The sequence below is a fragment of the Balearica regulorum genome, chromosome 4 (genome assembly GCF_011004875.1).
Source record: "Balearica regulorum gibbericeps isolate bBalReg1 chromosome 4, bBalReg1.pri, whole genome shotgun sequence".
Taxonomy (NCBI): Eukaryota; Metazoa; Chordata; class Aves; order Gruiformes; family Gruidae; genus Balearica; species Balearica regulorum.
In genome coordinates this window covers 40,697,002-40,716,656 of record NC_046187.1, presented here as the reverse complement: position 1 = coordinate 40,716,656, position 19,655 = coordinate 40,697,002, and the positions used below count along the sequence as shown (strand labels likewise).

At 39.3% G+C, this 19,655-nt stretch overlaps 1 protein-coding gene across 2 annotated transcripts; it reads left to right on the top strand.

Moving 5' to 3' along the window:
- The first annotated feature begins 1,413 nt into the window (after nt 1-1,413).
- On the top strand, nt 1,414-19,326 carry AADAT (aminoadipate aminotransferase). 2 transcript variants are annotated; one of them, XM_075751879.1, is made up of 14 exons: nt 1,414-1,776; nt 3,069-3,137; nt 4,797-4,965; nt 5,968-6,100; nt 6,747-6,821; nt 8,118-8,327; nt 8,854-8,919; nt 10,114-10,196; nt 11,473-11,569; nt 12,442-12,503; nt 14,857-14,921; nt 16,362-16,468; nt 17,137-17,238; nt 18,379-19,326. In XM_075751879.1, the coding sequence occupies exons 1-14, from the start codon at nt 1,716-1,718 to the stop codon at nt 18,418-18,420; spliced, it is 1,341 nt and encodes a 446-aa protein (XP_075607994.1). In that variant the 5' UTR covers nt 1,414-1,715; the 3' UTR covers nt 18,421-19,326. The 2 variants fall into 2 exon arrangements, with proteins under 2 accessions (XP_075607994.1, XP_075607995.1); XM_075751880.1 differs by lacking the exon at nt 1,414-1,776 and adding an exon at nt 2,054-2,165.
- Nucleotides 19,327-19,655: the final 329 nt, after the last annotated feature.

The window sequence follows — 19,655 nt, the reverse complement described above, 5'->3', positions numbered from 1 at the left end:
GCTGCTTGGGGACATAGTCAATATACCTGGTGGTTTTCTTACAGGGTGTCATTCTCTAGGTTATTTCATATTTACATATCCAACTTTTATTTTTGTCTGTACATCATGTTATTATAAAGTAATTGACTAAATGTGAAATTCTTCAGGCTATGAAAGTTTGTAACAAAATTTTATTTTCAGTGTAGCAACATTCACACACCAACAAATCAAACAATCCTTCCTCACCTACACTGAAAACTAGGAAGGATACACTCCATCTAATTATGGAGCCTTTCAGCAGATCTGAACATTGCACAAAGTCATCCAAGTAAGAGAAGAAAAAAGGTATCTTGCTATGGGCCTCCTCTTTTATTCTAGGGCCATTTCACTCTCATATCTCAGCTTTGCCTTGAGCAGGTTTTGGAAGGTGCCAGTTAAAAGGTGGCACTGGGACCCTTAAAGCCTGGTGATTTGCAGATTTAAAGCCTAGAAATGCTCCAGTCCTTGTCCCTTCCAGCATTTTTACTCTCCTGCCTCCAAGCTAGCTAGGAAGGCCTACATGTTACAAAGCACGCCTCATGTCCTTGCATTGTTTTTTCAGACTGCTTTATACCTAGACACATCTCTTCCATTTTACACTCAGAGGCAAGGACTATGCCAGCCCTGAAGTCCAAAGCCATGACTAGAAAATGACACTGTCTGTGGACCTTTCTAAGTAGGAGCAGCTAAAGTTACATACGTTGCACAAACAACAGCATGTGACACTCAAAGAGGAAGGGACATGCCACAACACAATTGATCCTGCTTTCCATGCACTGATCCTCTTGATGTGGGCCCCGGGGGGGGGAATTTACTTTCAGATGTGCTACTTCAAATTTTAATCTAAATCCTGTTCCCTTTTGTCAGCAGAAGCTTCAGTGAAAACATGACAAAGTGGATTAAAGCATAATTCAGTTGAAAAATTAGAATGTTTTTGCTGTGCTTTAACCAAAGCCAGTTCCTTCATCCCATTTGGTTGCAGAACAGCAAGCCCCAGCAAGTGGTGGGAGCACAGACTATGCTGCTGCTTTATAAAGCTTAGAGCATAAAGAAAATTATACCCCCGGTTGCTCCATTATCACTGCCCTAGTGAGATCTGCAAGACACCACCGGGTTCAGTTCTCCTGCTCCACAGTGCTGCCTCTTTTTAACAATTTATAAACTAATAATTTTATTTTAAAAATTATGTATTGACCAAACACGCCAGGTCCGCTAGTCCTAACAAAACAAGAGGTCTCACGTTCTCCTCTGGTGTCCCCACCACCCCCCTTTGCATGCCCCGTCGCTAGCAGCAGGCCCACGCTGCACCCCGGCTACCTCCCCTCTCCCCGCACCTATCGAGCTTCAGCCCTTGGTTTTAGGGCATTACACAGAAGGAACCGATGGGGGAGCCGTGCGTTTTACGAGCTTTGCACGAATCTACACAGGATCGCCGTCCGAACCCGCTCAGCGAAACGCAGCCGAGCTACCTTCACGGCCGCGCTGCCTGCAGCCACCAGACCAGCTGCCGGCCCCGCTCCCCTCGCAGCCAGCTGCACCGGCCAGGCCCGGCCGCGGCCCGCAGCCTAGGGCACCTACCGCCGCGGCCGCCCCGCGGCGCCGAGGGAGCCGCACCGGGGGCCGCTCACCGCCCCGCCCGGCGCCCAGAGGCCGCCCCGGCGCCCGTCTGCGCGGGTACGGAGCGGGCGGGCCCACCCATGCCCAGCAGCCGCCGCTGCCCTCTCCGGCCGCCGCCGCCGGCTCCGCGCTGTCCTGCCGGTAGGTGCGCGCGCGGCCCGGCCAACGGCCGCCACCGTCCCCTCCGCGCGGCCCACGGCGGAGCGGGTACCGCAGCCAGCGGAGGAAGGCGGTCGGGTTGGGTCGCGTCCCTCGGGGCGGCCCTCGGGCCCCGTCCCCGCAGAGTGTCCCCTCCGGGAAGGGGGGCGGCACTGGGGTGTCTCGGGAATCGCCTCGGGGAGGGGGCCGAGGCGCTGCCTCAGATACGCCGTTAAACACGGCCGGAGCCAGCCTGGCGGCCCCCGGCCGGAGGCGGCGGTAGGAGGAACAGCAGAAGCCATGCCCGAAATGCTGCAGCGAGCCGCTGGATGTAGCCAGCACCGCCACGGCAGGGCCTTGGTGTGCTTCTGCTGGGGGAAACGCGCCTGAAGGGGAAGAAAGTTAAGAACGTTATTTTTAGAAAGCTTGAGGGCGTTTTTTAAGCAGTCTTGCTCGACAGATCATTTTTAATAACTGCCAGCACATGCGTGTTGCTGTAGGATTATTTTCTATGAATTCAGTAGAAGCACACTTGGAAGCAGTGGCCAAAATGGCAGGGTGTCTTTCCCGTCATTTGATTCCTGTGCTTTCCTTACGGAGGAGCAGATAGCTTTCCTGTGAGAACAGACCTTGGGGCTTCCTGCAGGACTGCGGTTCACCATCCACTGAATCTCTATGGGCACCAAGGAGAAGGGGGAGAATGCTCATCTGAAGCGTTTTGAAAGACATTCTTAATTATGCTTTCTAAAAAAAAAATCTAACTTGACAAGCATTGTAACATGTAATGATGGCTTGCAGTCATTAAATGGCTTGCACTTTAAATGCAGTACTTAATACAGCTAAATAAAGCTGGATTCTCATTAAAAAGAAAGCTGATGTGTGTTTAAGATCTGTCCAATCTGCTTTTAAAACTCCACAGCTGGCAGTAAAGGGAGGGGAGAAAGGCTTTTTCCTGTTCACTGCAGACCAACGAATTCCCCAGACCCAAGCTGTATTGCTATTTGTGTTTTATCAGAACAGCAGCATCTGGCCTAATCTCACTGTGCCAGGGTCATTGGGAGGCTGAGACAGAACCCATGAATATGAAGTAGAAACCTTTTCCCTGAATTCAAAAAGGAAAATAAATTCCAGCACTGATTTTAACATAAGTAATTCGACATTTAATTTATAATAGAGCACATCTATGGAGATGACCAATTGGAAGCATTACTTGTAAGAGATGCACATGACAAAAGCACAGGGGTTCCTATTCTCTTTTCCAGCTTCATGTCCAACTAATTGCTGTTTCCCCATAGATATGAATTACTCCCGGTTCATCACCACCGTGAGTGCAGCAAGAAAAGCATCTCCGATAAGACTTCTGAGTGAGTATACATCTGTTCTTTACAGGTTCTCTTGGAGGGGTATCATTCTGGACTTTGCTGGGGTATCATGGTTACAGACTTGAAAAAGCTTGAAAGAAAACCCTGCTGTAAGCTGACAGGCAAGGCCAGTTAACTCGTTTGACTTTTGTCAAGTTGAGATGCCAGGCAGGTATAAAGAATAAAGCCTTGAACCATTTCAGAAACCCATCCATACAGAAGACATAGTATTGTCACTTCAACACGTGTCTGAAAAATCTCTGCTACTGCCTCTGAAGCAGGGCTTTTGGCACAGTTTGCTACTGAAATTTATTACACTGATTGTCCAGGAACAAGCAACTGCTAATGACTTGAAATTCAGTCCCAGTATAATGTTTCTTTCCACCTAGCTTTCCTATATCCTGTCATTGTCCACGAATTCCTCACTACACCCACACCCTCAGTGTTACTACACTTTCCTTTTCTATATTACACTATCTTTAGGCTACTGTGTTACATAGTCTTCTGTGTGACAGACAGAAAAGGTTAACTGCCTACTTGTTTACTCAGTTGAAACCTACAGGGACCTGACACAATCGGAGCATGAGACATAAATCACTAGTTAAGCCTTCTGGGGTCGATTTCCTCTCTTGGTGAGGGGTTGGCATTTGCTGTTCCACTTGAAATGCTTCATACAGGTACAGCTAAGTCAACTAATTTGCTCTAGTCAGTCTCTATGTTTTGTCAAGTGATACATTGATATGCATCATAACACAAATATGAAGTAGCACACCTTGTGCAGCAACACACATTGAGGCCGCAGTTTTCATGACAAAGTAAATCTCTCTACCAGACCAAAAGTCACAGACATGACCCATATTGCTGAACTGATAAGAATTAACTCCCCCATGCTCAAGTTCGCTAATAAGTAGTGGAGAATAAACTCATTAACAGGAGGCTTTAAGCCAGATCTGGTGTCACCTGTCCTCTCATATCTGATGTAAAACTGTCAAACCAGCATGAATGCCATATTGTGAGCTTTTAGATTTAATGCAATCAAGTGCCCTTTCTGGATTAAGGTCCAGTCTGTGCTGCACAGATTGGGCCTGAATGATTGTGAAACTGACTTTAAAGCAAGAGCTATTAAAATTTTCTTCATACCGAATTATTTACACAGTGCCTCTGCCACTAAAGTTGGGCTGCCAGAAACATTCCCACTCTCTTATGAAAAAGCTAATCATAGACATAACTATCAGTGTAGCTGCACTACTGCCATATCAGCTGAAGTGACACTGAGTAAGAAACAAAGCAAATGATTCCAAGTCAGTCTAAACAGAAGATCATTAACATTTTAAATTCTTTACACTTAAAAGACAACAGAAAATGTTTTTGTAATAGTAGAGCAGTCCAGATAAAAAAAAAATCTTTATTTTAAAATAAATTATAAATAGCTTTTTTGTTTGCTTTGTCTGTCCTGTCTGTGTCTGCCTCCCTCCCCAACACCTGTTTAATCCAAGTAGAAAGGTCAGTTTTAAAAAAATTGTCACCCTTTTAAATTCATGATAGTTAAAAAAATAAAGTGAAAAATGAAACTTCTCTGGACCATTATTATATACTGACTAAAGGATATGATCGGTGTTGCAATAATCAAATTGTAACCAAAGTATTTTCCTTTTACTCTAGCTGAATTGATGCAGAAATCTCCTCCATCTCTCATCTCTCTGGCTGGAGGGGCACCAAACCCTAATGTTTTCCCATTTAAGAGGGCTACTGTTGCCATTGGACATGGAACTGCTGTTGAGATTGAGGAAGACTTGATGAAGAGAGCTCTCCAGTACTCAGCCTCAGCAGGGTATCTGCCACAGCTGCTTGCATTTCAAAGATCATAAAATCCTTTATTTTTCCATTAATCCACCTGTGTTTGAAACTAGTTTGTAAAACCTGTTTGACAAAACCAGGTTTAACTTCTTTTAATATGCCTCACTATTAACATTTCAGTTGAAGTGGAAAGTTTTGAGCAGATGAGTAATTTTAAAAGCCCTAATAGTAGTAATTCTCAAGCTGGAGCATTTCCTGGCTCTGAGAATCTCAAATCACTAGGAGAAATCATTTTGTGTTTTGCAACACATTAAAAGATACTGCACTGCAATAGTTTCCACATTCTGGAGTATTTGTTTTGCTCTCATTTGGTACCATATATTAAAGTCTATTATGTGCATTATGTACCACTTGTAGTAGTTGGAGGTATTTATAGTATTGTCATTTTTAGTACAAAGATTGCATATCATTAAATTACTTTAGTAGTCATGAACTCCCCAGGACTGAGTCAGGCTTGTGACAAGTTTGCAAAAATATTTAGGTGCCTACAAAGGCACACAATGAAGTTAAGACTGTTCTTAATTTTTAAATGAACCCAGCCATTTGTGAACATACAACAAGATCTTAAGACTTATTTTAAAAATCTGTTTCAGAAATCCTTATTATCTGCAGCCTATTACTAGCAGTATTGCAAGCTTTGTCATTGCCACATTTGATTGTGGCAAGATCACTCTTAGGAGTAGATATTGTTCAGTCTCCGCCCCTACTCCATCCTTGGCAAATCAGTAACACCAGATTTCAGTATGATAATTTGGTGTATGGACCATAGAGGCCTATCTCCTCTGCTTTTCCATAAGAAACATTTATCTCATTTTCATCATTTGATAAAACAGTCAAAATCAGCATCTAAGTGTATCTATATGACAGTTGAAATCAGACTCAGGACTGTGTGCTAGATTTGACAGTGATTTAGAGGAACAGCCTAGCTTCAGCCTATGTAAGATGTTAGATACGCCTTATTTTATCCATGTTTCAGGATTCCAGAGCTGTTGTCTTGGCTAAAGGATTTCCAACGGAATCTACATAATCCCCCCACAGCCAACTACAGTCCTGAGCAAGGACAAATGGAAGTGTGTGTCACAACCGGCAGCCAGGAAGGCTTGTGTAAAGTAAGACCAAAAGCACCATATGTTAAAAGCATTTCTTTCAGAGAGTTGTTTATTCTTCCATCAGTTCAGTTATACTCAGCATTGAATGCCACTGTATAACTATATACAGGGTAGTTTGTTAAATATATGTCTCAGTATTATCAATACAAGATAACAGAACTGAAATAAAACTGGCACAACAGTCTAATCTGTCGAGACTGCATGAATATGTGGGTAAACCAAAGAGACTGTCAGAAAATATGCTGTAAGGTAACATGAAGTGTTACTCAAGTACTGCAGTAATAAGTACAGAGGTGCATTATTTGCTTTACCATAACTCTATTCTAATTCTGTTAGAATTCCTTAAATAATTACCCTTTCTAGTCCAGTCTCACAGCTGCTTAGTTGATCCTTTCTGTAACCGAAGCACTTTTTCTATTGTATGACAGAGTGCTGTCTTTCTGTTTCAAAATGGTATTCTCTAGCTGATTACCTAGCTTCATTTGGCTCTAAAGAAGATTTTTCATCTGTTCATTGCTTTTCTCCCAGACAGCATAATTAAATGGCTAGGGAATTACTAATACCTAATCAAGATTTTTAATCCTGCTAATAAGTCAGAAGTATGAAGTATGTGTACAAGCATAGCAAATAGACTCTTCTTTCACAGGTGTTTGAAATGCTCATTAATCCTGGGGACAACATCCTTTTGGATGCACCTACATACTCTGGGACACTAGCAGCTGTAAGTATTTTTTTTTTTTTAGCTGCAAAGCACTGTGAACATCAGATTTGAAGTAAACAGCAATTTAGTACTTGATCTGCAGGTGTATATAAACTGTCCGTATTTACTGTGAAAACATATCAAAGAATCAAGTTTGTAGTGTTAGTCCAGATAAGTTGATAAATATTAATTCATAGAAGCTTTTCTACTGAAAGTTCTATAAAAGCTACTCCCAGGACAGAAGTTCCTTTTCCAAATCCTAGTTCATTCAAGGGCTAAGGTGACATTTGGGATCAGAAAGCCAAGCCATCGCAACCTAGTCAGGTTGAAACAAATTTATAACAAGTGGGTATTTAAACATGTCAGCAGGTTCACCTGAAGTATTTCATGATCTGATTATACCATAGCTATAAATAGCATAAAATTGGAATAGGTCTGATACATCCATATATGAATATGAAGATGTGAATTAGGAAGAACTACAGAAAAATAACTAAGTTTACTTCTGAAAAGCAATTTAATCAGTATATAATTACATGTCAGCTCAAAATGCATAAGAACTGTAAGAAGGGTTAGGATAGATAATACACCAAAATTTCAATCTAGTCTTCCTTGCATAAAAAAATTGTTTGCTGTGTTGAGTATATCTTGTCTAATCAAACATATTTTGACAATGCAGCAACTTGCATTTTTACTTAAAAAATGCAGGGCACTACATGGTACAAATTGAAATTCCACAGAGGGGAAACAGCATGCTTTTTTTGTTAGTATTTTACCTATACTTTTTCATACTACTGTCAACATGTCATTGCAGTAGCATCATTTCATTGTCCCTTGTATTGCTGAATATATCTATTGAGAACAGATTCTTTGCCCTTTGTCAGTGAGGAGTAGCTTATAGTTCTGGCAGTTCCACTAAAGCAGAGTGTAAATTGTGAGTAGGAAATGAAGGTGCTATGAACTTACTATCTGTGGTGAGAGCATGAGGAGTCCTGAGAGAAAATAGTTCAAATCCACAAAATCCCTTTCTGCTTGCAAAACCATGTGTGATTTCCTAGAGAAGAGCAGCAGTTAAACATGGGAGCTACCCATTTCTTCTCAGTTGGCTCAACAGGGCAAATAAGAGTAATGCAGTAAGTTTGACAAGCTTCACGACAAATTCAGGCAAACTTTCTTTTGAATTACAAGCAATAGGAGTTTGAGGTGATAGCTATGAAGTCAGAAAGACTTTCTATCACTGAAATTTTACAGTGCCAATGTCAAAAGGAAAACCTTTGAATTATGGGATTATGACAGTTTTGTCCTTCCTATCAACAGCTGAGACCTTTGGGTTGTAACATAATTAATGTTCCTAGTGACCAACACGGCATTATTCCAAAAGCTCTAAAAGAAATTCTATCTACTTGGAGCCCAGATGATGTAAAAAATCGTAGCCACCACCTCCCGAAATTTCTGTACACTATTCCAAATGGCTGCAACCCAACTGGAAACTCTCTGACCACAGAGCGCAAGAAGGAGATTTACCAGGTATGTAACTGGGGCCTTGTGAACCTTGTAGATGGAAATGGATAAATGTCACTCTCATTTCAGTTGAGGATACCCCATGTGTGGCATTTGGGCCCATTATTGGTCCAGAAGACATTCCTCCTAGAACTTGTTTCTAGCAGGACCTCTTTCATGGCAACTCTTCAGAGGCAGACTATGCATTAGATAAATTGTTTTTGCAGTAGTAGCCCATGCTGGCTGGTATCTTTGCCATGGGCTTCAAACCAGAAATATTGCACGTTTTCTGCACAGTTTGAACACTACATGGAATAGACATTCAGTTATATACATGTGTCCTTGTACTGCAGGTACCATGTTTACTCTTACAATTGCTTGATGTCCAAATTGGGCATTTGAAAGCTTCTCTTGGTAGGGCCTTGTATATCGTGAATGAGCAATCCATAGGATCATAATATGGTTCTGGTAATAGGCCCAGAGTATAGGAAGAACTGAATTTACCAGCGTCTTTATGTTTTAACAAATTTTTACTTTTTATTCATTTCTTTAGCTTGCAAGAAAATATGATTTCCTCATAATAGAAGATGACCCTTACTACTTTCTTCAGTTTGAAAAGGTAATTGTCTTCCATACTCCTTAGTAACACCTTCTTTTCTGGTCCAAGACAGAGCTAAGGTTTGAGCCATGCATCTTCCTGCATGCCCCTTCATGTCCTACCAAGGTAGTAGCATAGACTGCTAGGCCTTACAGCTTTCAGTTGCCCCCTTTGTGGCATTTTATTGCATCAGTCCTGTTAATCACTGGTTCAAATTCCTCAAGCCTTATACAGGACAGAATTTACTTCAGTAGTCAGAACATGGCACAGACTTTGCCTCCAGAGCAAAACAAGTATGCCACTGAAGCAGTACTTGAAAATAGCAGCCTCAATGTTCCTTTGAGCCCAATCTCTTTCATTTAGTGGAAGACTGCCTACTCCCAGTCTACTATATCCCTTTTTTACCCCTTCGCCTTTTGGAGAACCAGAGTTCTCCCAGATGGCACAGGATGGTATACTATTTGACAGGCAGCTTCCCTCCTTCATGTAAATTTTCCCCAAATGGGTAACAATTGAGTGTTGACCTGTCTTCACATATAGATCTACAGTTGCAGACTGCAAAAGTATCTAACTTCAGGAACAAGAGCTGATCTTATAAAGCAGTAAAACTTTGTAGAAGCTAAAGTTCAATATTTTTTATTTTGAAATATGGTTTTATGGGAAGAGGCAATAAAACTGCTTCACTTACTCATTGAATTGTATAGCTTTGTTAGAGTGCATAAGCGGAAAAGGTGTAAAAGTAGAATTCCTGGTAAGGAAAAAGCATGAAGTCGGATCAAATTTAGTCATATCTTCTGATTTCCTTTAAGATAAAGCTAAAAACTACAGGGCCCCATCTTAAAAGTTACATATTAGCATCTTTCTGTTTATTCCATTAAAAAAGTCTTGGCAGCAAAATCATTATTTCTCTCTTATGGCATTATATCAAACCTTCAACTGAACGCTTTATGCTGAACAATAGGCTAAGCATCAGAAGATAACAAGGCTGATTTCTTGATGACTTTCATAGAATATTGTACTCATACCTCAGACAGCTAGCCTAAACAATCACTTGTCAGCAAGTTACTGCATTTTTTTCCCTTGGAATATGCATCTCTAAAATATTTATTACCAAAATATTTCTTTAAGAAATTAATTATGTCTTCATAGTAAAGAAAATAATTCCATCTAATCCTTACTAGCACCTTGAATTTTATTTTTTATTTTTCTTCCAAGCCATGGGCGCCAACTTTCCTCTCAATGGATGTGGATGGCCGAGTTATCAGGACTGACTCTTTCTCTAAAATTCTCTCATCTGGGTAAGGCCAGCTTCAGACTGCTCAGCATTGCCTGTTCAGTTAAGGCACAAGACTAATACTTCATACAAAATGATCAGACATGTCATAGTGTTTTTTCATGTAATACCTGTCCATTTCTGGAATGTACTTTTGGATCCACAGCTTTTCTCAGTCTCCTCACTTTTCATGTCATCTCTTGGCAGTCATTTAACTCCAGATTTTGTTTCTCTTCTGATACTGAGAGTGCAGCCACTCTCCCCAGGCAGCCTGTTCTTGCAGACACCATATAGGCAGAAGGACAGATGCTGGATTCCAGCCCTGTTCCTGGAACTTCTAGGAGCTTTTCTGTCGTCTTTTCCTATTTCTCCTTCTATCTCTTACCATTCCTGCAGACTCCCTGAATTTGTAATACAGAAGAGAAATAGTGGCATCATTCTCCACAAACTACTCATAGGGCTATGCTGATCTCTCATTTTCTAGCCTTACAGTTCTTTCAGGCTGTTTCCACCTACTGGTAAAACTAAGCTGGCTGATTTGCATTTCACACAAATCAACATATTTGATTTTTAACTTGCCTTTGTTTATTATTCTAATAGATATAAGAAAGTAATATGAATTCTGCACTGGCAGCTAGTGGATTATAACCCCATCCCCAAGAAAGGGAGGAGACAACATGATACTAAGCGTGATTGCACTTTCAGAAATGACACTGCAAAAAGGCATGATGCAATTTTATCTTTGTCAAAGACACATATGAGCTTACTGGTTCTATTTTTCTTCAAAGAACTTCAGCCAGTCTGCAAACATGGGTCATAAGCATTGAAACACGAATAAGAATCTGGTTTATCAGTCTAAATTCCATTTATTCTGCAGTACTGAAAGGGAGTGAAAGAGTAAAGCTGTTTGCCACTTCCCATCTGTTTTTCATAAAGCCTGAGTATTCATGACTTTTCATTATGTGAAAACCTATCTTTCCTTCCCTTTGATTCATGTAATCTTTATGGTTGCAGAGGAAAGCTTACAACTGAGATATGTCCTGAAGTCTCAGAACTAAGAGCAACTATAAGCATTAAAAACCCTTAAATGTTTTTATTTCATGACTTTGGTGCTTGGCTCATAAGTTGCATAAATCTGGGGCTTAGGGCAGTATTAAGATATAGATAAACTTAAATACATAAAAGATCCTTACACTGTCAATGAAATGGTTACAGGTTTGCCCAGTTATAAGTTAAACCATAACACACAAAGTATTAGCACATTGCATTTCTGTAGTAACTTTTTTCTTTTTTTCCTCTAGGTTAAGAATAGGTTTTCTGACAGGTCCCAAGCCTCTTATCGACAGAGTTATTCTACACATTCAGGTTTCAACAATGCACACCAGCACTTTCACACAGGCAAGTACCAAACTGCCAACTGAATTGTATTTAGAGAAGATAACATATTTCAAGTCTTAAGAAACCAAAATCAAGCAGCTCTACGCTTTTGCAGTTTTGCTTATAACAAGCACATGCATTGTGAATTCTGGCAAAAGAAGGGAGACCACCATAGGAATTACAACCAGAGCTAGAGGGTGTCTCAGTGCACAGAAAGCACAGCTAATATGCCTTTTTTCAAGATATCAAGAATTTGATAATTCTTGATTTTTTTTAATTTTTTTTTTTTAATTTCAAGAATCCAGATTTAAAATACTTTGTATCTCTTTCTAGTAGGTTCACTTGAAAAACCTCAGTGTAAAATGCACATTGGAAGAGCTTAAGTTGTTTCTATATTTTCCTTCAGCTTTGTAATTAGAACAGTACTGGCAGCTGACAGACATTACAAATTAGGCTGCCAACTACAGTCCCATTACAGTTAGTAATAAGGAAAGGAGACATTGAGCACATCTAAATATGGCTTCCATCTTCCAACTCCATTAGTTCGCCATAGAGGCGGCATTAAAGCAGAGAGGCTGGTATGGGCAGGAAGGTAAAGCAATATAACATTACCTTCCTTTTTCTCCCCAATTACCATGTTTAGCAATCCGTCCATTCTTCCCTCCCCCTGCTCCAGCTTCCGAACACTGCCATGATCCTTGGAGACAGCAGTAACATGGCTACAATGGCTTGTTGCTGTTGCCATTTCTGTTTATAAAGGGCTCCAAGAGACCCCACATGCAATTTCTTGCCTGGGTGGAATTTTGAATAAATCATCCAGCTACATATCTTTTGATGATTGCAGAACAGTCCTGTTTAAAATATGGTATTGATTATGTGTTTTATTTCTTTAGATTATGATATCACAGCTGCTTCAGCAATGGGGAGAAAAGGGTTTCTTGGAGCATATAGACAGGTAGGGTCATATCATATGCTGAATCCCATCATCTGTCATTCTGCTCCTTGTTACCTACACAAAACATTCTTTGCAGTAAAGAAGTCAGAGGAGGTGCATCAGTATTAGGCCAACTGGACAAGCCAGGTCACCGAGACTGACAGTATTCATGTAAGAGTCCTGAAGGAGTTCTGTGTGAAGTCACAGACACGAGGTCAGGGCATGTAAACTCCCACTACAGACAGACAATCTGCCAGTCCACTGGAACAGTCATTATGCAGCTCCCATCTGAACAGAACTCAAGAGGATTCTGGGAGCTCTAAGTCCATGAATAAAGTTTTCATCCCTGCTGAGGTGGCAGAGTCTGTAGGAAAGGCTAAGATCACTGAGCACATCATCTATTGAGAAAAAGTCAGCACAGCTTCTATAAAGGAAGTTCTTGCCTCACTAACTCAGCAGGGATTCACCCTCTAACATCCTTAATCTAATGATTGTGGATGCTGATGGAAAGAACTACAGAGAGCTATGAGGTTCACCTACACTTGCTAAACATTGCCTCTATCACCACTCCTGGAGACAGAGCGCTGGGCTAAGGTCTAACTTAGCAAGGCATGTCTTACATACTGACTGACACACATTTAGTTTTCAGTTATTATGCTGGGGGAATATAGTTTCTCTTGAGTATCTGTGCTTCATTTCCAATCATAGAATCACAGAATGATTTGGGTTGGAAGGGACCTCAAAAATCATCTAGTTCCAACCCCATCCAAGCCATGCTTGAATGCCATTAGAACCCCAAACTTCCTACTTCAGTGGATAATGTGCTACACTCTGCAGAGGCCTGTAACAGGAACGTGAGCAAAGCATGGAAAAAGTTCTTACATCTCACTGTAACAGCCACTTCTGTCCCCTGAGCAACTGCCTGTTGTCCATACTGTAAACACAAGAATTTAAAAAAAAAAAAAAAAAAAAAAAAAAGGAGACACACCAGTCCTGGCTTTGCCTTGTTTTAAGAAATAGGAGCAAAAAGGAAACATGGACCACACTTTAGCTCAACTTTCAGCAGTTAGAAAAATATACGCTAAATACATCTCTTCACTTACCTTCTTGTAGACAAAAAAAAAAGTATCCTTGTTCAACCCAGAAGACTATTCTTCCTCTTTCCTAATGAGAATAGTGTTAAAGGAGGGTAGCTGCAACCCTTTATAAACTTCTAGACTTTCTTGTCAGGTGACTTATTGATGAAGTCCAACAGCTGACTGCAATCTTTTCCAGGTGATTTCATTTGAACAAGGTTCATCAAGGTTTGTTAGGTCATGCTTTTGAGTAGGAGCTAGCATGTTGTTTGGAACAGTTATGTTTTTGTGGAAGTCTTTTCTCACTAACACAATTTCATTCCAACATGAAAGTAAAATGATAACAGAAAGGCAAAAAACTTGCAACAGAATTTGTGATGTGGTAAAAACTACATAAGTGAGATTTACCATTTCATGCAAAATGTAGCAGTTGGTATAGGCTGAGTCCCAAAACTATATAAGCCTTTGGTATCAGCTTTGGTATCAGTAACAAAATAGATCCAGAAATCAAAGCTATTGGTTCAGAGAGTATTAAAAAAAATCAAAATGTAAAATTATGCAAATTACTTAGTTTCTCTACAGAGAAGGGAACCCATTTGCATCTGATTTATGAGCGTCGTATCAGCCATTTCTGTCATGTCTCCTGTTGCTGAATCACAGCTATCTCATACCAACAAAAGCCACTGCACAAGACTTGTCCATGTTGAAACTTGGGTTAGGGTCATTTTCCCCAGTAAGAGGTTGAATTATTTCCAAGTTTTACTCAAAGTGTGAAAGGAGATAGACAGGTTCAAAACTTTAGAAATGGGGAAGCTGTCAAATAGTCGTGACAGGTTTATCATATGATTTGCTTTTTACCTTGTGAAATATTTCCATATGTACCTATTACACAAATTCAACCCAAATCCATAAATATCCAGTCTATATGTAGAAGTCCTGCATTTTCTTCAGTATGCTTGTGTGGTATGTCTGTGTGGTAAATATTGCTAACAGGTTATAATAGATAAAGGGTTTCCATGACATACGTAAAGCTTCAGTGGCAGCCACACAGACATTTCCTCTGTCTGGTTGATCAGTGCTTTGCTGGAGACATGGTGAAGCATTTGAGACTTCCCTGATACATATACAAAGTTTTATGCACACACTATGCTCTATTGTGCTCATCTAGGATATGCTCGTATTTCCATTAAACATGCACTTAGATTGTTCAGGCAGAAAAGCTTTGTTTCTGCCTTTGGAAACAAATGGACTCTGAAGCGCTATGGGATCATGACTTTGAATTGGTAATTTACTTTCAGAGTGGTGGAGTTCTACAGGACTCAGCGGGATGCAATGCTCATTGCTGCTGACAGGTGGTTAAAAGGTCAGTGAGTGCAACACAGCTAATTACTTGGGCTTTTTTCTAGCTATTTGTCATCTTTGTGTTCAAGAAAAATCACTGAAGTTCATCTCTCGACTGAAGTGACAGATAAGCATTATAAGCAAATCAATGACATTAAATATTAAGCTTAGGACAAATTATCTAGTGCTGCTGTGTTCATGCTTTTCTGGTGGGACAAGGAGATGGTGATGAGAAAAAAGCTCACCACATTACTGTATAAAGCAGTTTTACAGAGAGCATATATTTCACTCCACTATGTTCTTACACTTTCTATGTTTAAAATATCTGTCTGAAATAACCAGATTTAGTGGTCTTAATTTAAAAAAAAAGATATAAACAATCGATATAGCAGTAGTGATAATAATTTTTTTGTCAGAAATCAATTTCAAATGTCCTCTTTTGTGGTTAGTCACAGAGCATAGAAAGAATTTGACCAACAATAATGCGATTACAGTTAGTGACTCCTTTTAGTCAGTCTAAGTGGAATCAGCAATAGCAGCTTAAGAACTGCCCACCTACTTTAGATGATACTTCCATGGGACATGGGTACTTGGACATCACACAATCATTAATGTACTTACTCTTGCTAATTCCATTTTTTTATATATGAAGTATTTCTTCTACATGGCTCTGAACAACTACGGGTTGTTGACCTTGGTAGGCCCTCTTTGTCTCAATTCCCCAAGTATCAAAACAGCATAATAGCACTGGACTACCTTAAAGTGTATTGTGAGAATATACTCACGTAAAAGACTATAGGGTCTATAGTACTATAGTATTATGGAAAACCTTTATTTTGTAGATACACAATGGTTAAATACGTCAAGGTGCTGGAGAAGATGTCAAATAAATAGCTTCTTCAAAAATATGTCCAAAATGAGATAAATAATTCTAGGTAAACAAAAGGTATACAGTAAGTTTGCATATATAATTTAAGACATAAATCTTCTCTAAGCATTCCCATCCTCCTCATAACTCCTGGGCTCTCCTTTTCTTTGGGGAAAAATCTGTAATCACTGTAACTTAAAGGAAAACAGTTTTGTGCTTTGCTACACTTCAAATTGTATTAATAGCCAATGTGATATTCAGAGAAACTGCATCAGAAAAATTATTTTAGATTGTTTACTTGATCTGAAAGTAGTCAATAAATACAGTTTGTTAATGTTTGGGACTTCTGTAATTCAGAGCAATCACTTTCACAAAAAGTGTTGAGGATACCAACACAAGTGCAATAAGCCCACACAGATTTGATTAGGAGTACTTTAAATTTGCAAGTGGCATCCTGGCTCTGTGGCCTGCATTCCCTTTTTGTTCATTGGAGCAACAAATGTATAACATCACTGAATCTATGATGTATCAGTTAAAGGTGGGGCAGAAGTTTCTTTCTTGATTCCCTTCTTTTCTCTCTCTCTCTCTCTCCAGACTTGGCAGAATGGTACCCTCCTGCTGCTGGCATGTTCTTATGGATCAAAATTAAGGGTGTTTCTGATACACAGCAGCTGATCATGGAAAAAGCTTTGCAGAAAGAAGTATGACCTATGGTTTAATGGCTTATGATATTAAAATGAAATAAGGGAAAAATAAAATATATTTACCACATCTATCCACACATATGCGTGCATATAAAAAAGCAGGGAAGTTGCTGTGCTCCATCATTGAGTCTGCAAGTCAGGCATTGTCAAATAGTGACTCACTAATAAAATATTTTATTGTCTGTATTCAGATGTAGGTATTTAATGAGCTTACTTAATTTTAAACCATTATAATACATAGTACAATGTCAGGTATACTATAAACATAATATTAATATATGTTCATATATGAATGATGGCTGTCCACTAAATCTTTTTGATAAAAGAAATTACGTGAGATTTTCTTTCTGCAGTTTATAAGAGCCAGCACTGTGTACCAAGTAAACTACATCCCACCTCGCTGGTGCTTCTAAACATTGTGATGATAAGCCAGCCCTGGTAACCCACTAGCCTAGGTAAACAAAACCAAAGAGCCCTTTGATTTTGTTATGAAAAGTCTGATTCCAGGTTGCTTATTTTTGGCTTCTCATTTTGAAGAGAAGAAATATATTAAGCCATGTTCTGATACCAGTGTTTCAGCAATGAGCCTTCTCAAATTTAATTTAACATAGTGTTTCAAAACTGTAGAAGTGGTGATAACTGGGTGGCTAATCAATTTTTCTTAGGTGTTACTCGTTCCTGGAGGAGCGTTCAATATCAATAGTTCAGAGCCTAGTTCTTATGTCAGAGCCTCCTTCTCTCTGTCTTCTCCAGCCCAGATGGATCTGGTAAGTGAGATTTTTTTTACATTCTTATCAAATCAGTTTCTCACATAATAATGCTCCCTTATTTTTACCTCTCCTTATGTGTTTTCTTGAATGTTAGTGTAGTTTTTTTAGTTCTTGGTGATTAAGCAGTACTTTTGAAACAGTATTAGCTGTTTCTTAGGCAAGGTACTCATATCCAAATGACCTGAAAGGTACCAAATTTTTAGGACCACTTCAAATTTTTCTGTGTATCTTATAGCATCTCACACCTAATCCTCCCAGACATTATTCATAAAGGCTTTACTGAAGTCCAGTTAAGTTTTGCTATTTGTTTTAGCATTAGCAGGCATCATGTATCTTTTATTGACCAGACTTTCCATTCCTGAGATTGAATTACCTGCTTGCTTTTGTGTGTGTGTTGCCACTTCTTTATAAGAAAGATTATTGTTTTCTTTTATACAATTTACATATATGTTGCATTTCATTTCTCAGATACTAATCTTCTATGTATTTTAGGAACATTTTGGATGTTATTAGGCTGTATCTGTATAAACAGTGGGAAGAAAGGACACATTTATTTGTGCAGATTTAATATTTATTTGATTCAGGTGCTTGAAACAGTTCAGTATTTGTAGCTATACTTTCATTCAGCCATGAAGGTTCGTAACAGATAAGCGCTTCTGTTGCCCTTCTATTTCTTCTTCTGTATTTCTTCCATTTCTTCCTTCTTCTTTGTAAAAGTAATTCATAACCACACTATTGACAGTCAAATTGTATCTTTTATATGCTTCCCCACTCAACTGTTCTTCCTTTTCTTTCACCTTTGGAGCCTGTAGGCCCTTATATTAAGTTAAAAGGGATCACTATTGTATTAACAGTACAACTGCTTAGTTGCATCTGAACTCTGAATAACCTTTGAACATCAATATATATATTTGTCTGTCTGCCTTTTATTTTCTATCAGAGAAGTGAAAGCTTTGTCCAGTCGGAGCCCATACACGCTGTTGTAAAAGGAAAACAGAATATCAGCAGATTTTCGCAGTATAAAATACTGAGTTTGTATATGGTTAGGGTAGGTTTTTAGTAGCTTTACAGGTTTCATGTGTTGCCTATTTAAGCAATGCTGGAATATAAACGTGAACCATATTTGTGTCATTGCAGGCCTTCAAGAGACTGGCTGACCTTATAAAAGAAGCTTTGTGAAAAAGCTAAATAGAGCTCTTGCAGCAATCAAAATCATCTCCAGAAAATATTTACTAATATTTGGATTTCATCAGAACACTTTAAAAGCAAGCACAATACAGTGGATGTTTCCTTAGATCATTTCAGCTAAAAAAGCAAAAATGACAGATTGAAAAACAATTTACTTATTTTTTTTTGACAGGACATTGCATTACTGAATTCATTCCAATTCAGAAACATTTAAAATACTCAAAACAATAATGTTCTGTTTCCCATCAAATCCATGCTTTTGTTTGATTTTAATTCTTTTTTTTTTTCTAGTTTTTGTTTTCCATTTGTGTTGGGAAACAGGGAAATCAGTTACTTAGGAAGTTGCACCTGAGGTGATCTTAAGCATTATTACTTAATCCAAACTGATACATTCCTCCAACACCTTATGTTGGAATTGGTTTTGTGTGACACCCTCCTCGTTCTGCTGTATGGCATCTGGTTTGGAAGATTTGAATATCAGTATTTAGTTTTACTAAAATTTTGACAGATAAAACTGATGTAAGGATGTTAAAAAAATAGAAACATCCAGCAAAATTAGGCTATGATTACAAATAAAACTATTTGGCCAAAGGTCCCTTGCAATTTGTGTGGGTTTCGCGGCTCATTCTCTGATTTGTAAAAGGTTTTCTGATTGCTTTCACTTAAGTCTGTGGATAATTTTCTGTAGCTGTGTTTGTTAGAAAATCTCTGGTATGCAAAGGCATGTGGATGTGCTAACAGAACTGCTCTCTGCTCCTTGTTAATCAGACGTGGTTTTGAATGGCGAGCATTAAGTAACTGATCAGGGGATGTAGCGGAATGGACTATTAATACCCTGACACTGCCAGATGTACAAAGCAAGCAAAATGAAAAAATAAAGAAATGTTTTGATCTCTAGTCCCTTGGTTATTATCATCCCAAACATCTGATACTTGGCAACATGTACAGATCTTTTTTTACAGTTTTAACTGTACAGATCTCCAAGGCTTCTTGTTTTGCTTAGTGACCGAACTTTTATTTACTGCTTGGGTGAAAGTGCTGTAGTTTTCCACCAATAGCACATGGTGGTTTCATCATGTGCAAGTGTTCAGAATTTCAAGTAAAAATACACATTCCAGGATCCAGCCGGTCCTTTAGCAGCTCAGATAACCCAAGCAAATATGGGTCAGGCACAACCTTGCTTAACTGGAAGTTTCACAAGAGTCATTGTTTTAGTAATTTCCATT